Raw genomic sequence first — 11,460 nt, forward strand, 5'->3', positions numbered from 1 at the left:
CCCGTGGCTTTGCTCCGGCTTGGGCCCGGTGTGTGTCCGCTTCCCCTGCCTTCACATGTTTAATCAGCGCATGAAAGTGATCTCATTATTTACTTACAGTAATATGTTGTGGTTGCTGTGGAATCCGGCTCGTTTTAAATGCATGGATATACTGCAGTAGGAGGGAAGCGTTCACAAACATCTGGATCAGACTAAACCCATTCCGTCTTTACTTACGGCAGGGTGACGCATGTTAACAAACAGCCTCTGATCCGCTGAAACTAGTTAGTCTGCCGTAAATCACAGATAACGACGGAGTGCCTGGAAGAACCTCTGACCTCGACACAACCCTCACACACAGATCACACACACATTTCTGTGTCAGAGTAAAACCAAAGAAAAAGGTGCAGCTGCAACTTTTGTTTATTTTGCGTTATATATCTCACAATGTGTCATAACTACAACTAATTCTTGCCATGTGACTTTACTGGATATCCCACAATTGTGACTTTCAATTTCTCTCAATTTGACTTCTTATCTCTTACATTTTGTTTTGTAATTGCAAGTATTTCATGTAATGAGAAATTATATCCCAGAATACCTTATATTTCATGTCTATTGTGTCCATTTCTTTAAATTAATATCTCACAATTACGACTATTTCTCGCAATGTGACTCAATTTTTACTATTTCTTGAATATTTGTGTATTTATATTTCACAATTACAATTTTATTTAGTCAAAAATGTCAATGTTATGGAGCCCCTAAAAGGACATGGTAAAGAAGAAAACAATATGAGATGGGAGAAACATTTATTTGGCAATGCTTTTGCGTTCCCCTGAGAAACTTTGAAACTTTTCACGCAGGAAGAACACAAAAGGTTTTGCCAACGAATGCAAAGTTACTCGGTGGGACGTAAAGCATTTGCGAGAGAACACAAAAGCATTGACTTCTTATTTTTCCTTAAATGTGATATTTTTGAAGAACATTCCGGCTGTACTTTTCAACATAATGCACTTGAATGAGGACTAGGACAGTCAAGCTACAAAATGACAATAAAGTGTTTATAAACTGGTCTAAATGCTCTTCTTCCAAGTTTAAAACTGGAAATTTTGGTTTGTTCCTCCAACACAATCTCATAACTATTTTACATTTTGGCAAATTGCCAGCCAATTCGTATGAATTCATATATGATCTGCTTATGTGACGGTTAGTTTAGGGGTGGACTTTAATGACTAGGCCTATTGTTTTCTAAATATCATACATTTGTATAGGATTTTAGAGAATTTGAGAAGAAGTGAAAGACAGAAGAGAATGGATGCAAAATGCTGATCCAAACTCATGCCTTTATTCCTTCCATGCGACACAAAATGTCTCATTTATTTCTCACATTGTGAGTTTATATAAGTTTTCCATGTAGACTCCAATGCACAGCCATGTTTGCCCGAGGCTTTCAGAAGTTTCTTCTGGTCTTTTGGTCTATTGCAGCGGGGTCAAGATGGCAGCGACTGCAAGGTCTTTTGGATTTCTACATTCTTGAAGAAATACTAGATTAAGTCACGTTTACCAAACTAGTGCATGACTCCGCATGCAGCATAAGGAAGTTTAATTAGCTTTGCAACGTTTTTGTGCCAAAAACAAAACTTCTGAACAGCACGGAGAGAACGAGAATGCTCCTTAAACACCTCCGAGACAAAGTAAGAAACGGCAAACATGATTCGCCAGTTTACCTACAATGTTTGCACAAAGTCTTCACACCATCACTCCAGGAAAAGATGAGAAGTTTCCCAAGGCCTTTTGTAGGATCCTTAGCCCTGTTCATGGTCATTGCTTTAATGTTACAGAGGCGTTACAATGTAATACAGGCTGACTGATACAACAGTTGAAACTACTATATATATAACGCCAACAAAATAAGACAAAACAGATCAAATTAACATAAAGGAGCAAGTTCATTAAACATGCACAGCTTTTGCCATCTGTTGCTAAAACATTTCAGTTTTTGACAGGATGTGGTGTAGGTGTATCTCATATGAAATCACCGTCTCTAGCTATTTGTGGCTCAGATGTGAGTTCTGCTTAACAGGTTGTATACTGTAAGTTAATCACAATGCAAGTTGCACTCCAATAACGTTTTATTACTTGAACACCCTTACTGAAACTTGTAAAGGAGAAGTTAGTGTTATTGTGCAAATGTGGTAGCACTTATCTAATTGGCTGTAACGTTATCGTAACAGGAGTTTAATGCAATTCAAGCTCACAAGCAGTAGTTAAAAGATTGGTTGATAAAAGTATGCAAAGTTGAAAAGCTGTCATTCACTCCAGCATTGGCTCGTGTGCGCATTACAATAAATAAACCGAGCCTCTCCTTCCTATTAGCAGCGTGCCGTTAACAGAAGAGGGAACGTGCTATTGACGAAGGTCCTAAAAGTTCTGTTATGTTTATGCTTGAAGTGAATCATTTAAATAAGCACATCCAGTGAAAATAAACGCTGTGCGTCGGAGCGAGGAGGAATCAAAACGCTCACAGTCCGCTTTCTGAGCCTTAATTAAACTGCGGGGCAGATAGGATTTCTGACTGGTTGTGCATCGCAAGAGCTTGACATAACGCAAACAAACAGCTTCAACATCCACAAGTCTGCCTTTTTTCCCTTTGAAAAAAAGGGAATTTGCCTCAATTGCTTTTAAAACCCGCTATTGTTATATTTGTCTTTTCCTAACTCATGCAACCTAAAGTTTGCACAAAACCGGATGCTGAACCTCTTTCAGAAGTTGCCTTCAACCAATAGGGAGAGGAAATCCATCAGTTTTAACCAAGTTTCCAGGGTGAAATCACTATAAGCACCAACATATATGTATAAATAATTGATAAGAACATAAACAATACAGTATAAAGCATATTTACTTCATTTGTGTGTTTCATGAATTTCTATATGTATTCATTGTTTTAAGATGAAATGAGGATTGGCAAGTTCTAAAGTAAACAATAAATTCATGCATAAAATACAAATTTAGTGTAACGAAAGTCAGGTAGGTTGCAATGCATTATGTACTTGACAGTAATTAGGGATAGTCTGTAGATTTCAATAGTATTTTATTTTGTAGCATACAAATATGAGGGCTTTCTTATAAAAGTGTGAAACGTTGTTCTTAAAAAAATAAATAATAAATAAAAGTTACAAAGCTCCTCGGTCTCCCCTGTATAAATGCTGCGTGACAGTAAATACTGTATTTAATCAATAATTGACTGCCAGTATTTGCGTTATTACACACAGAGTCTGAACAGCACTAATGGACTGTGGTGAACCGAGCACAGAACTCTGTCTCCCCCTATCGGTCAGTTTCAGAGAGTCACTGCACGACTTGATGAATAGTTGCAACAATGTTTGCAACTTCTCTAAACCCGTTGAAAAGAAGGAATTAGAGCGAGTGGAAAGCTTTATCTTTTGCTGAGTCACTGACTGAGTAACACACTTCCTTGAGCCAAGCTTTCCTAAATCAGTCACTAAATAGAGGAATAAAAGCCAGTGGTTTGAATATTAAGCTCGTAGGATTGTTTGCATTCGCTTGAAATCTTTCGTGGTATATGTACTACTAGTTTTTACGGCCCAATGAATAAAAGCGTTGTTGGCACGCGCTTCCACAATTATAGCCTACAGCAGTTTTCAACATGCACTTATTCTGAAAACAGCACTTTTTGAAACTAACTTAAAGCAGATTTCTCAAATGAAAATGCTAAATTGTGAGTGATAATTATTGAGAGTGAGAGAGGGGTGGGCAAGAGGAGGCATCGCTTTCCTTTTCGTCACAGCGCGTGCTGTTTAAAAGCCCGTGCGCGCTCAGCTGACAAACCAAAGTTCGTCCCTCTCTTGGAAATACTACACGGGAGCGCACAGGGAGCGCTTTGCTTTTGCAGAAACACTCTAGTGCTTGCCACCTGAAAGCGAGCACACATTGGATTTGCAGGAATTCAAAGTTGGAGCGTATTTTTTGGAGGCGAACCTTGCAACCCGAATTCTCTGAGATCGTCCATCTACAGTGTTCGCATGAATCTACTAGACCCCTACCTGAAAATGACAGATGAGCAAGAGAAGTGTTTGTCTGACGCCCCCAGTCCGAGCATGTCCGAGGACTCCGCGGGCTCCCCGTGCCCGTCCGCCTCGGGGTCCGACACGGAGAACACGCGCCCCGCGGAGAACAGCCTCATGGCTCCGGACGGGACGCTCGGAGACTTCAAGAAGGACGAAGACGACAAGTTCCCGGTGTGCATCCGAGAGGCGGTGTCTCAGGTGCTGAAGGGCTACGACTGGACGCTCGTGCCCATGCCGGTGAGAGTGAACGGCTCGAGCAAAAACAAGCCGCACGTGAAGAGACCGATGAACGCGTTTATGGTGTGGGCGCAGGCGGCGCGCAGGAAGCTCGCGGATCAGTACCCGCACCTCCACAACGCAGAGCTCAGCAAAACTCTGGGAAAACTCTGGAGGTAAATAAATCAACCGTGCATTGCTCGTTTAAAATAAAATGCAGTTGGGTAGGCTACTCGCTTTAACGGCATTAATGCATGGCCTTAGCAATATTTGCATGCAACATTATTATTTTTTATTTTTTTTGTGTGGATGTATCGGTGTGTTCATATTGTTCTGCTCTGGGTAGATTACTGAACGAGGGTGAAAAGCGTCCCTTCGTGGAAGAGGCTGAGCGCCTCAGGGTTCAGCACAAGAAAGATCACCCCGACTACAAGTACCAGCCTCGGCGGAGGAAGTCTGTGAAGAACGGGCAGAGCGAGTCCGAGGACGGCAGCGAGCAGACGCACATCTCGCCCAACGCGATCTTTAAAGCGCTCCAGCAAGCAGACTCGCCCGCGTCCAGCATGGGAGAAGTGCACTCGCCCAGCGAACACTCAGGTGGGCATATTCAACTTTACGTGATCAAATCGATTCCTGGCGGAGTGGGGGGGGGGGAGTTGTGTTGTTTTTTTATGTGCTGTTGCGTCATCTGTAGTGCTGGGTAGTAACTTGTAATCTATATTACGTAATCTGATTCCAATAATGGAATACTTGTAAGTAGATTTGAAAATACTCATAATCAGACTAGTTACTTTTTATTGATTACGTAGGCTACCAAATGTGAAAATCAAGAAATTCAAAAAGTCAAATTCATTGATTCTCCCTGTTAAAAAAAGGTTGCTCCCTTAAATTTACAACTTCATTTCAACTTAAATTACATTAAACTGACTTAAAATGAGTTAAACTTGTAAAAAAGTTGAAAATTGCTAAACTTATTTAGATGAGTTAAAGCAATGTAAAAACATAACTTGTTGATCATATCATTTTTTACAGTGTAATGTAAATTACTATGCCTTTGTAAGGCTTTGTCTTTCATATTCACACCCTTTTGTATTAATGTAATGCTGGGATTCCCAAAATGTGTTTTCAGTCTTGTATTTTTATATCAATCTCACACCAAAAGTAGTTTGATTACATTACCTGAAACCCCAACATTTTGTTATCATGCAGTTTGTATTCAGTAAGTAATCTGCCCAGCCCTGGTCATCTGTGCAGTGCTTAACCTTCTTCTCTCCCCTCCTCCTCCTCCTCCTCCGTTTCCAAACAGGCCAGTCCCAAGGGCCGCCCACTCCTCCCACCACCCCGAAAACTGACGCTCAGCCAGGCAAAGCGGATCTGAAGCGGGAAACCCGTCCGCTTCAGGAGAGCACGGGACGTCCGCTCAACATCGACTTCCGCGACGTGGACATCGGCGAGCTCAGCAGCGACGTCATCGAAACGTTCGACGTCAACGAGTTCGACCAGTACCTGCCGCCGAACGGGCACGGCTACGCGGGCGGCTACGGGGCCTGGATGGGGAAGAACGCCGGCGCTCAAAGCGGCACGCTCCTCACCCCGCTCGGCGCCGGAGAGCCGGAGCAACCGAGAACGACACACATCAAGACCGAACAGCTCAGTCCCAGCCACTACAACGAACAGCAACAGGGTTCGCCACAACACGTCAGCTACGGCTCCTTCAACGTCCAGCATCTGCAACACTACAGCACTTCATTCCCGTCGATCACCCGCGCGCAGTACGACTACTCCGACCACCAGGGCGGCGCCGCCTCCTACTACACCCACGCCGGCGGGCAGAGCTCCGGCTTGTACTCCACCTTCAGCTACATGAGCTCCAGCCAGAGGCCCATGTACACACCCATCGCTGACTCTACAGGGGTTCCCAACATCCCCCAGTCCAACCACAGTCCTCCTCAGCACTGGGACCAGCAGCAGCAGCAGCAGCAGCCGGTCTACACACAGCTGTCGAGACCCTGAGGACGAGCAGAGACTCATTCCGCATCATTCCACTCTCTTTAGACACACACTTGAATTTTACACACACACACACACACACACACATAAGGAAATGTAGGAAAGAAAGCTGGACTTTGACAAAAACGGCTCCCAACGTGCCTTTTTTAATCGCCTGAAATCGTGATTAGAATATATATATATTTTTAGCCTTGATTGCAAGAAAAGAAACATTTTTGAGAAGTGATTCCTCTGTGAGGACTTATTGATTATTGATACTTTAATATGTACTGTGTATGTTTTCTTAACATGTCCTTTTTGTATTTCCGCCGATCCGGCCTTTTTTGTGTTTCTTGTAGAAAAGTCTCTATTTTTACTAAACCACTCTCGGTAGTACGGCTTTGTTTTCCTCCCATCTTTATTTGATTTTTTTCTTTCTCTTCTTCTTCCCACTAATAACAACACCCTTTATTGTCCTCATGCAGTGCATTTTATATTTTATAGTTTGAGTTCGTACCCTTTATTTATGTTCCTGTAAAATACCGTCCCCATCCAGCCGTTTTTTCAAAGTCGTTCCCAGCTCACGTCTCGATCCCCCAGCATCAGTGCCTGTCAAACGCTGGAAGCGAATTAGCGGGAATATCGACGTGGCAGCGGCAGCTGAGAATTTACTGAGTGTGTAACAGCATGTGTCGCAGCTCCAGGAAGTGACCTTTGACCTCTGCTTGTCATTAGCTGCCAGGGTCATCTTACAGCCCCCCCTCCCTTCGGATCCCATCTTAACCCTTTTAATTTATTTATTAGTATTAATTTTATTTCAAAGAAATTATTTGCATTTTATTCTTTAATACTTTATACAAAAAAATGATGTTATTTTGCGCCTCTGAATATGGTGACATATAATCCAACGGGCCATTTAGACAGAGGGCTGGTACTTAATATGGTACGATTCTGTATTCATCATGTTTATTTATCGTATGTAGATTTTTCTATTTTAAATGTTTATTTGTCCTTATTTCTAACCAGTTGTGTAATGCACAAAATGCTGTTGCGGTTTCTAAAACAAGGCTGATTAAACTGGAAGAGTAGTCTTTCGTTCGGAAAGTTTTACGACGCTCTAATTTGTTTTTAAGTAGTTCATTAGTTAGTTCGTTAGCTAGTTAGTTGGCATCTCTGTTTGCTTCTCGATTTTTCCCTTTCCACTTTTGTGCTTTGCTCGACGTCAGCGATCTCGGTTCTGATGTTGATATCTTTTTTTTTTTCTTTTTTTTTACACGAGACTGAACAAGTTGTTTTTGTCTTTAAAAAGTTTAACATTTTACTGCCTTTGAAGAAGCTCATCTTTTGTATTATATTTGCAATAAAAGTGAGAATAAAACATAAAATAGACACCTATGACTGTTTATTGTGCCCGATTTCAGCAGTGAAAAGCATGGTTTCAGTTTAGCCGGAATGCCAAACTTTAGTCTTGTTACGTAAGCATCGAGTCCCTCGTACAGATGAAGCAGCAGGAGGCCGTACAGTCAGCACATTATAACACCAGTTTGTTGGCGTAAAAAAAGAAAGAAAAACAGCTTTTAGTGTTTCTGTGTGCTTCCCTATGTTTGTTCCTCTAAACAGTCAGCAAAGGGAAATATTGACAAGTCTGTCATGCCAAAGACATAATGTTCTACTGAATTATTGTGATTTTCAGCACTTTTGGTATGATTGAGTCATCTGTACCAGTTTACAAAACCAGAAACAACAAACATCTGCTGGTTTTAAACACTGTGTAGAATCCTCACACTCGTGTACAGATGGTAAAGTAACAGGGATTGGGAGACTGAACATACTTTCATGGCTGGGGACTTTTCATTATACAGCATAATACATTATACCAAATATGGGATAGTATTAATAAACATCTCACTCGTATGTGAAGGAGAGACGACAGAAGCGGCAGCCCACTCCAGCGGAGGGTCGGAGGTCCATCGGTCGCAGCTGTTTCAATACGCCGCAGTTGTTTATGTTGCCGTATGCACAGAAATTATTATGCCTACAAAACTAACATTTACCCAGGAAATGAGATGGGACATTTCTGTTCAAATTATACACAAAGTATTTACTTAAATCTCCCTAGATTAGGATACATCTATCTATCTGTCTATCTGTCTATCTGTCTATCTATCTATCTATCTATCTATCTATCTATCTATCTATCTATCTATCTATCTATCTATCTATCTATCTATCTATCTATCTATCTATCTATCTATCTATCCATCCATCCATCCATCCATCCATCCATCCATCCATCCATCCATCCATCCATCCATCCATCCATCCATCCATCCATCCATCCAACCAACCAACCAACCAACCAACAGTTCAAAAGTTTGGGAAAAAGAACACTTTTATTTAAATGAATCATGTGACAATAAAGATTGTTACTTTGTTACAAATATGTCTTTTCAAATACATGCTAAACAATTTAACCCTGTAAACTTTTTTGTTGTAAAACTCAAAGAATCCTGAAAAAAAAAAAAAGTACCACGGTTTCCACAAAAATCTGAATCAGCACAGCTGTTTTTAACATGGAAAATAATCAGAAATGTTTCTTGAGAAATCATCATATTAGAAAGGATCATGTGACACTGAAGACTGGAGTAATGATGCTGAAAATTCAGCTTTGATCACAGGAATAAATTACAGTACGATATAAAACAGTTATTTTAAAAGATAATAATATTTCACACTTTTATGTTATTTCTTGATCAAATAAATGCAGCCTTGGTGAGCAGAAGAGACATTTTTTTGGTTGTGTCTGTGCATTTGTAATTCCAACACAGTTTGTAATTGCCATTCAAAATTCCTATTTTCTTCACAGCTTGGCACGCTGGTAAAGACTGGATTCTTCACATTAATGTGCAGAAAACTCAGCGCTCACCTCAGAGACCCAGACTGGGGCAGAGGAAATGGTGGAAGGACTGAAAGCAAGTGACAGAGAGTCAAATACAGATAAAGAATGTGAGAGGGATTGAAGGAAAAGAGCTATGACTTCAGCGAGCTCTGCGTCTGCAGAAGCCATTAGGATGGTCACTCTCATAACGCTGAAACAGATGAGATGTCTCGCGAGCTGCGGATTCTGCCGTCGACTGGGAAAGAACTATGCAGCTCCGGTGATGAAAACCAGTTGTGATCGCCATCATTGTCACCTCTCGATGCTCGAACGAGCCATTCCCCGTATCCTAAATGTGCTAATGTCCCCCTCATTTCAATCAAAATGTCTTATTATTGATTACCGCAATAAAGTTGAGACTGAGGAATTTAACATAATAAATGTAGCCGTCCGTGAGTTTTTTATTGTGCAATAAAAGCAGCAATATATTTTACTGACGTTCTGGAAGAAAACGTCAACTTCAAGAGTTCTTAATGAAACATCAAAACACAAGTTTGAGGTGTACTTGAGGTTTGTCCAGACCGGATTGTCCCGAAGCAGCGCACACCCTCACGAACCCTCAGGACAGCTGAGCGGAAACAGAGACAGCGATGGAGCGGCCCATTCTGTGGGCAGTTTTCCCAGGAGAAGCCCATTAATATTCCGGAGAGACGGCGTGCAGGGAATCTCTCTCCTCCGAGCCCAATGGGTGGTCCTTTCAAATGCAAAATAAGAACACAAAATAAGGATGAAAAAGAGGAATCTGGCAACTTCCCACTTCACTCTAACAAAGAAACCATGAAAAAAAAAATTCAAGCATAAAATAAATGCATGCAGACACGACCAAAGCAGGTGGACTTTACGAAAATACAGAATTTGATTAACTTAATAAGATGATGTTTGATTCACTGCATCATTGCAAAAACACCCGCTGAATTACAATGTAGGGAGAGTCGGGGAACTGGAACACTTTATCGTTCTGGTCAATTTGTTCTGAAAATATTCAGCCTCAAGATTTGTGAATGTGCCTGAATGGTCTTCAATGTCAGAAGTCATAATCAATGTCATTTAAAGGAGTCAGATACTTTAAAACTACGTATGCAACTTGTGAAGAAGGGATAACTGTTTAAAATTAGGTATTGCAGTGATCAATTCTAAAAACGATGAAAAATGACATGTTTTACTCAAACTTTATCTTAACAATAAGGTTTACATACATTTGTTACAGTATCTTATAACATTAGGTAAAACAAAAATACTGTCACGCTTTAGTTTAGGGTCCAGTTCTCACTATTTACTAACTATTAACTATGAATTTTGCCTCAAAAATTGACTGCTTATTAATAGTTAGTAAGATAGTTGTTAAGTTTAGGTATTGGGCGATATTCTATTTAAAGGGATAGTTCACTTTGAAATTAATTTTTGATATGTTTTAGCTTACCTCAAGGGCATCCAAGATGTAGGTGTCTTTGTTTCCGCAGTAGTTTCAATTTTGATATTTTTAGGTCAAACCGTTCTTGTCTGTCAGTCATATAATGCAGGTCGATGGTCACTGTATCAAAACACAAGCACAGAGTCCAAATTAAAACAATTCCCCATCGTCCAAATTAAACAATTCCCCATCGCAAGTGCACATTGACGGCCTAAGACACGAAACGAGCGGTTTGTGTGAGAAAACGAACAGTATTTATATCGTTGTTATCTCTTGAAAACAGCACACGTCTAAATGATCTGACGGCGCGGGCGGTATAGATGTATATACATAGATGTCGCCTTGGCTACGCAGTTCATTGGAACGAAACCGTAGCCAAGCGACATCTAGTGTATACATCTATACCCGCCCGCGAGCGGGTATAGATGTATACACTAGATGTCGCCTTTGCTACTACAGTTCATTGGAACGAAACCGTAGCCAAGGCGACATCTATGTATACATCTATACCCGCCCGCGCCGTCAGATCATTTGGACGTGTGCTGTGTTACAAGAGGTAAAAACGATATAAATACTGTTCGTTTTCTCACACAAACCGCTCGTTTCGTGTCTTAGGCCGTCAATGTGTACTTGCGATGGGGAATTGTTTAATTTGGACGATGGGGAATTGTTTTAATTTGGACTCTGTGCTTGTGTTTTGATACAGTGACCATCGACCTGCATTATATGACTGACAGACAAGAACGGTTTGACCTAAAAATATCCAAATTGAAACTACTGCGGAAAAAAAGACACCTACATCTTGGATGCCCTTGAGGTAAGCTAAAACATACCAA

General features: G+C 41.0%; 1 protein-coding gene across 1 annotated transcript; it reads left to right on the plus strand.

Annotated features, from left to right (window-relative positions):
• Window positions 1-3,895: 3,895 nt before the first annotated feature.
• sox9a (SRY-box transcription factor 9a) lies at window positions 3,896-7,646 on the plus strand. Its single transcript, XM_081392139.1, has 3 exons — window positions 3,896-4,462; window positions 4,633-4,883; window positions 5,593-7,646. The coding sequence occupies exons 1-3, from the start codon at window positions 4,026-4,028 to the stop codon at window positions 6,297-6,299; spliced, it is 1,395 nt and encodes a 464-aa protein (XP_081248265.1). The 5' UTR covers window positions 3,896-4,025; the 3' UTR covers window positions 6,300-7,646.
• Window positions 7,647-11,460: the final 3,814 nt, after the last annotated feature.

The sequence above is a fragment of the Scardinius erythrophthalmus genome, assembly GCF_964197995.2.
Source record: "Scardinius erythrophthalmus genome assembly, chromosome: 18".
In the NCBI taxonomy this organism is placed as follows: Eukaryota; Metazoa; Chordata; class Actinopteri; order Cypriniformes; family Leuciscidae; genus Scardinius; species Scardinius erythrophthalmus.

What these genes read in the sequence shown, in the direction of transcription:
- sox9a (XM_081392139.1), top strand. Translation starts at nt 4,026, where the DNA reads ATGAATCTACTAGACCCCTACCTGAAAATGACAGATGAGCAAGAGAAG. An exon ending in ACTCTGGGAAAACTCTGGAG is followed by an intron (nt 4,463 to 4,632) that starts GTAAATAAATCA and finishes TGCTCTGGGTAG; the next exon opens with ATTACTGAACGAGGGTGAAA. An exon ending in CTCGCCCAGCGAACACTCAG is followed by an intron (nt 4,884 to 5,592) that starts GTGGGCATATTC and finishes GTTTCCAAACAG; the next exon opens with GCCAGTCCCAAGGGCCGCCC.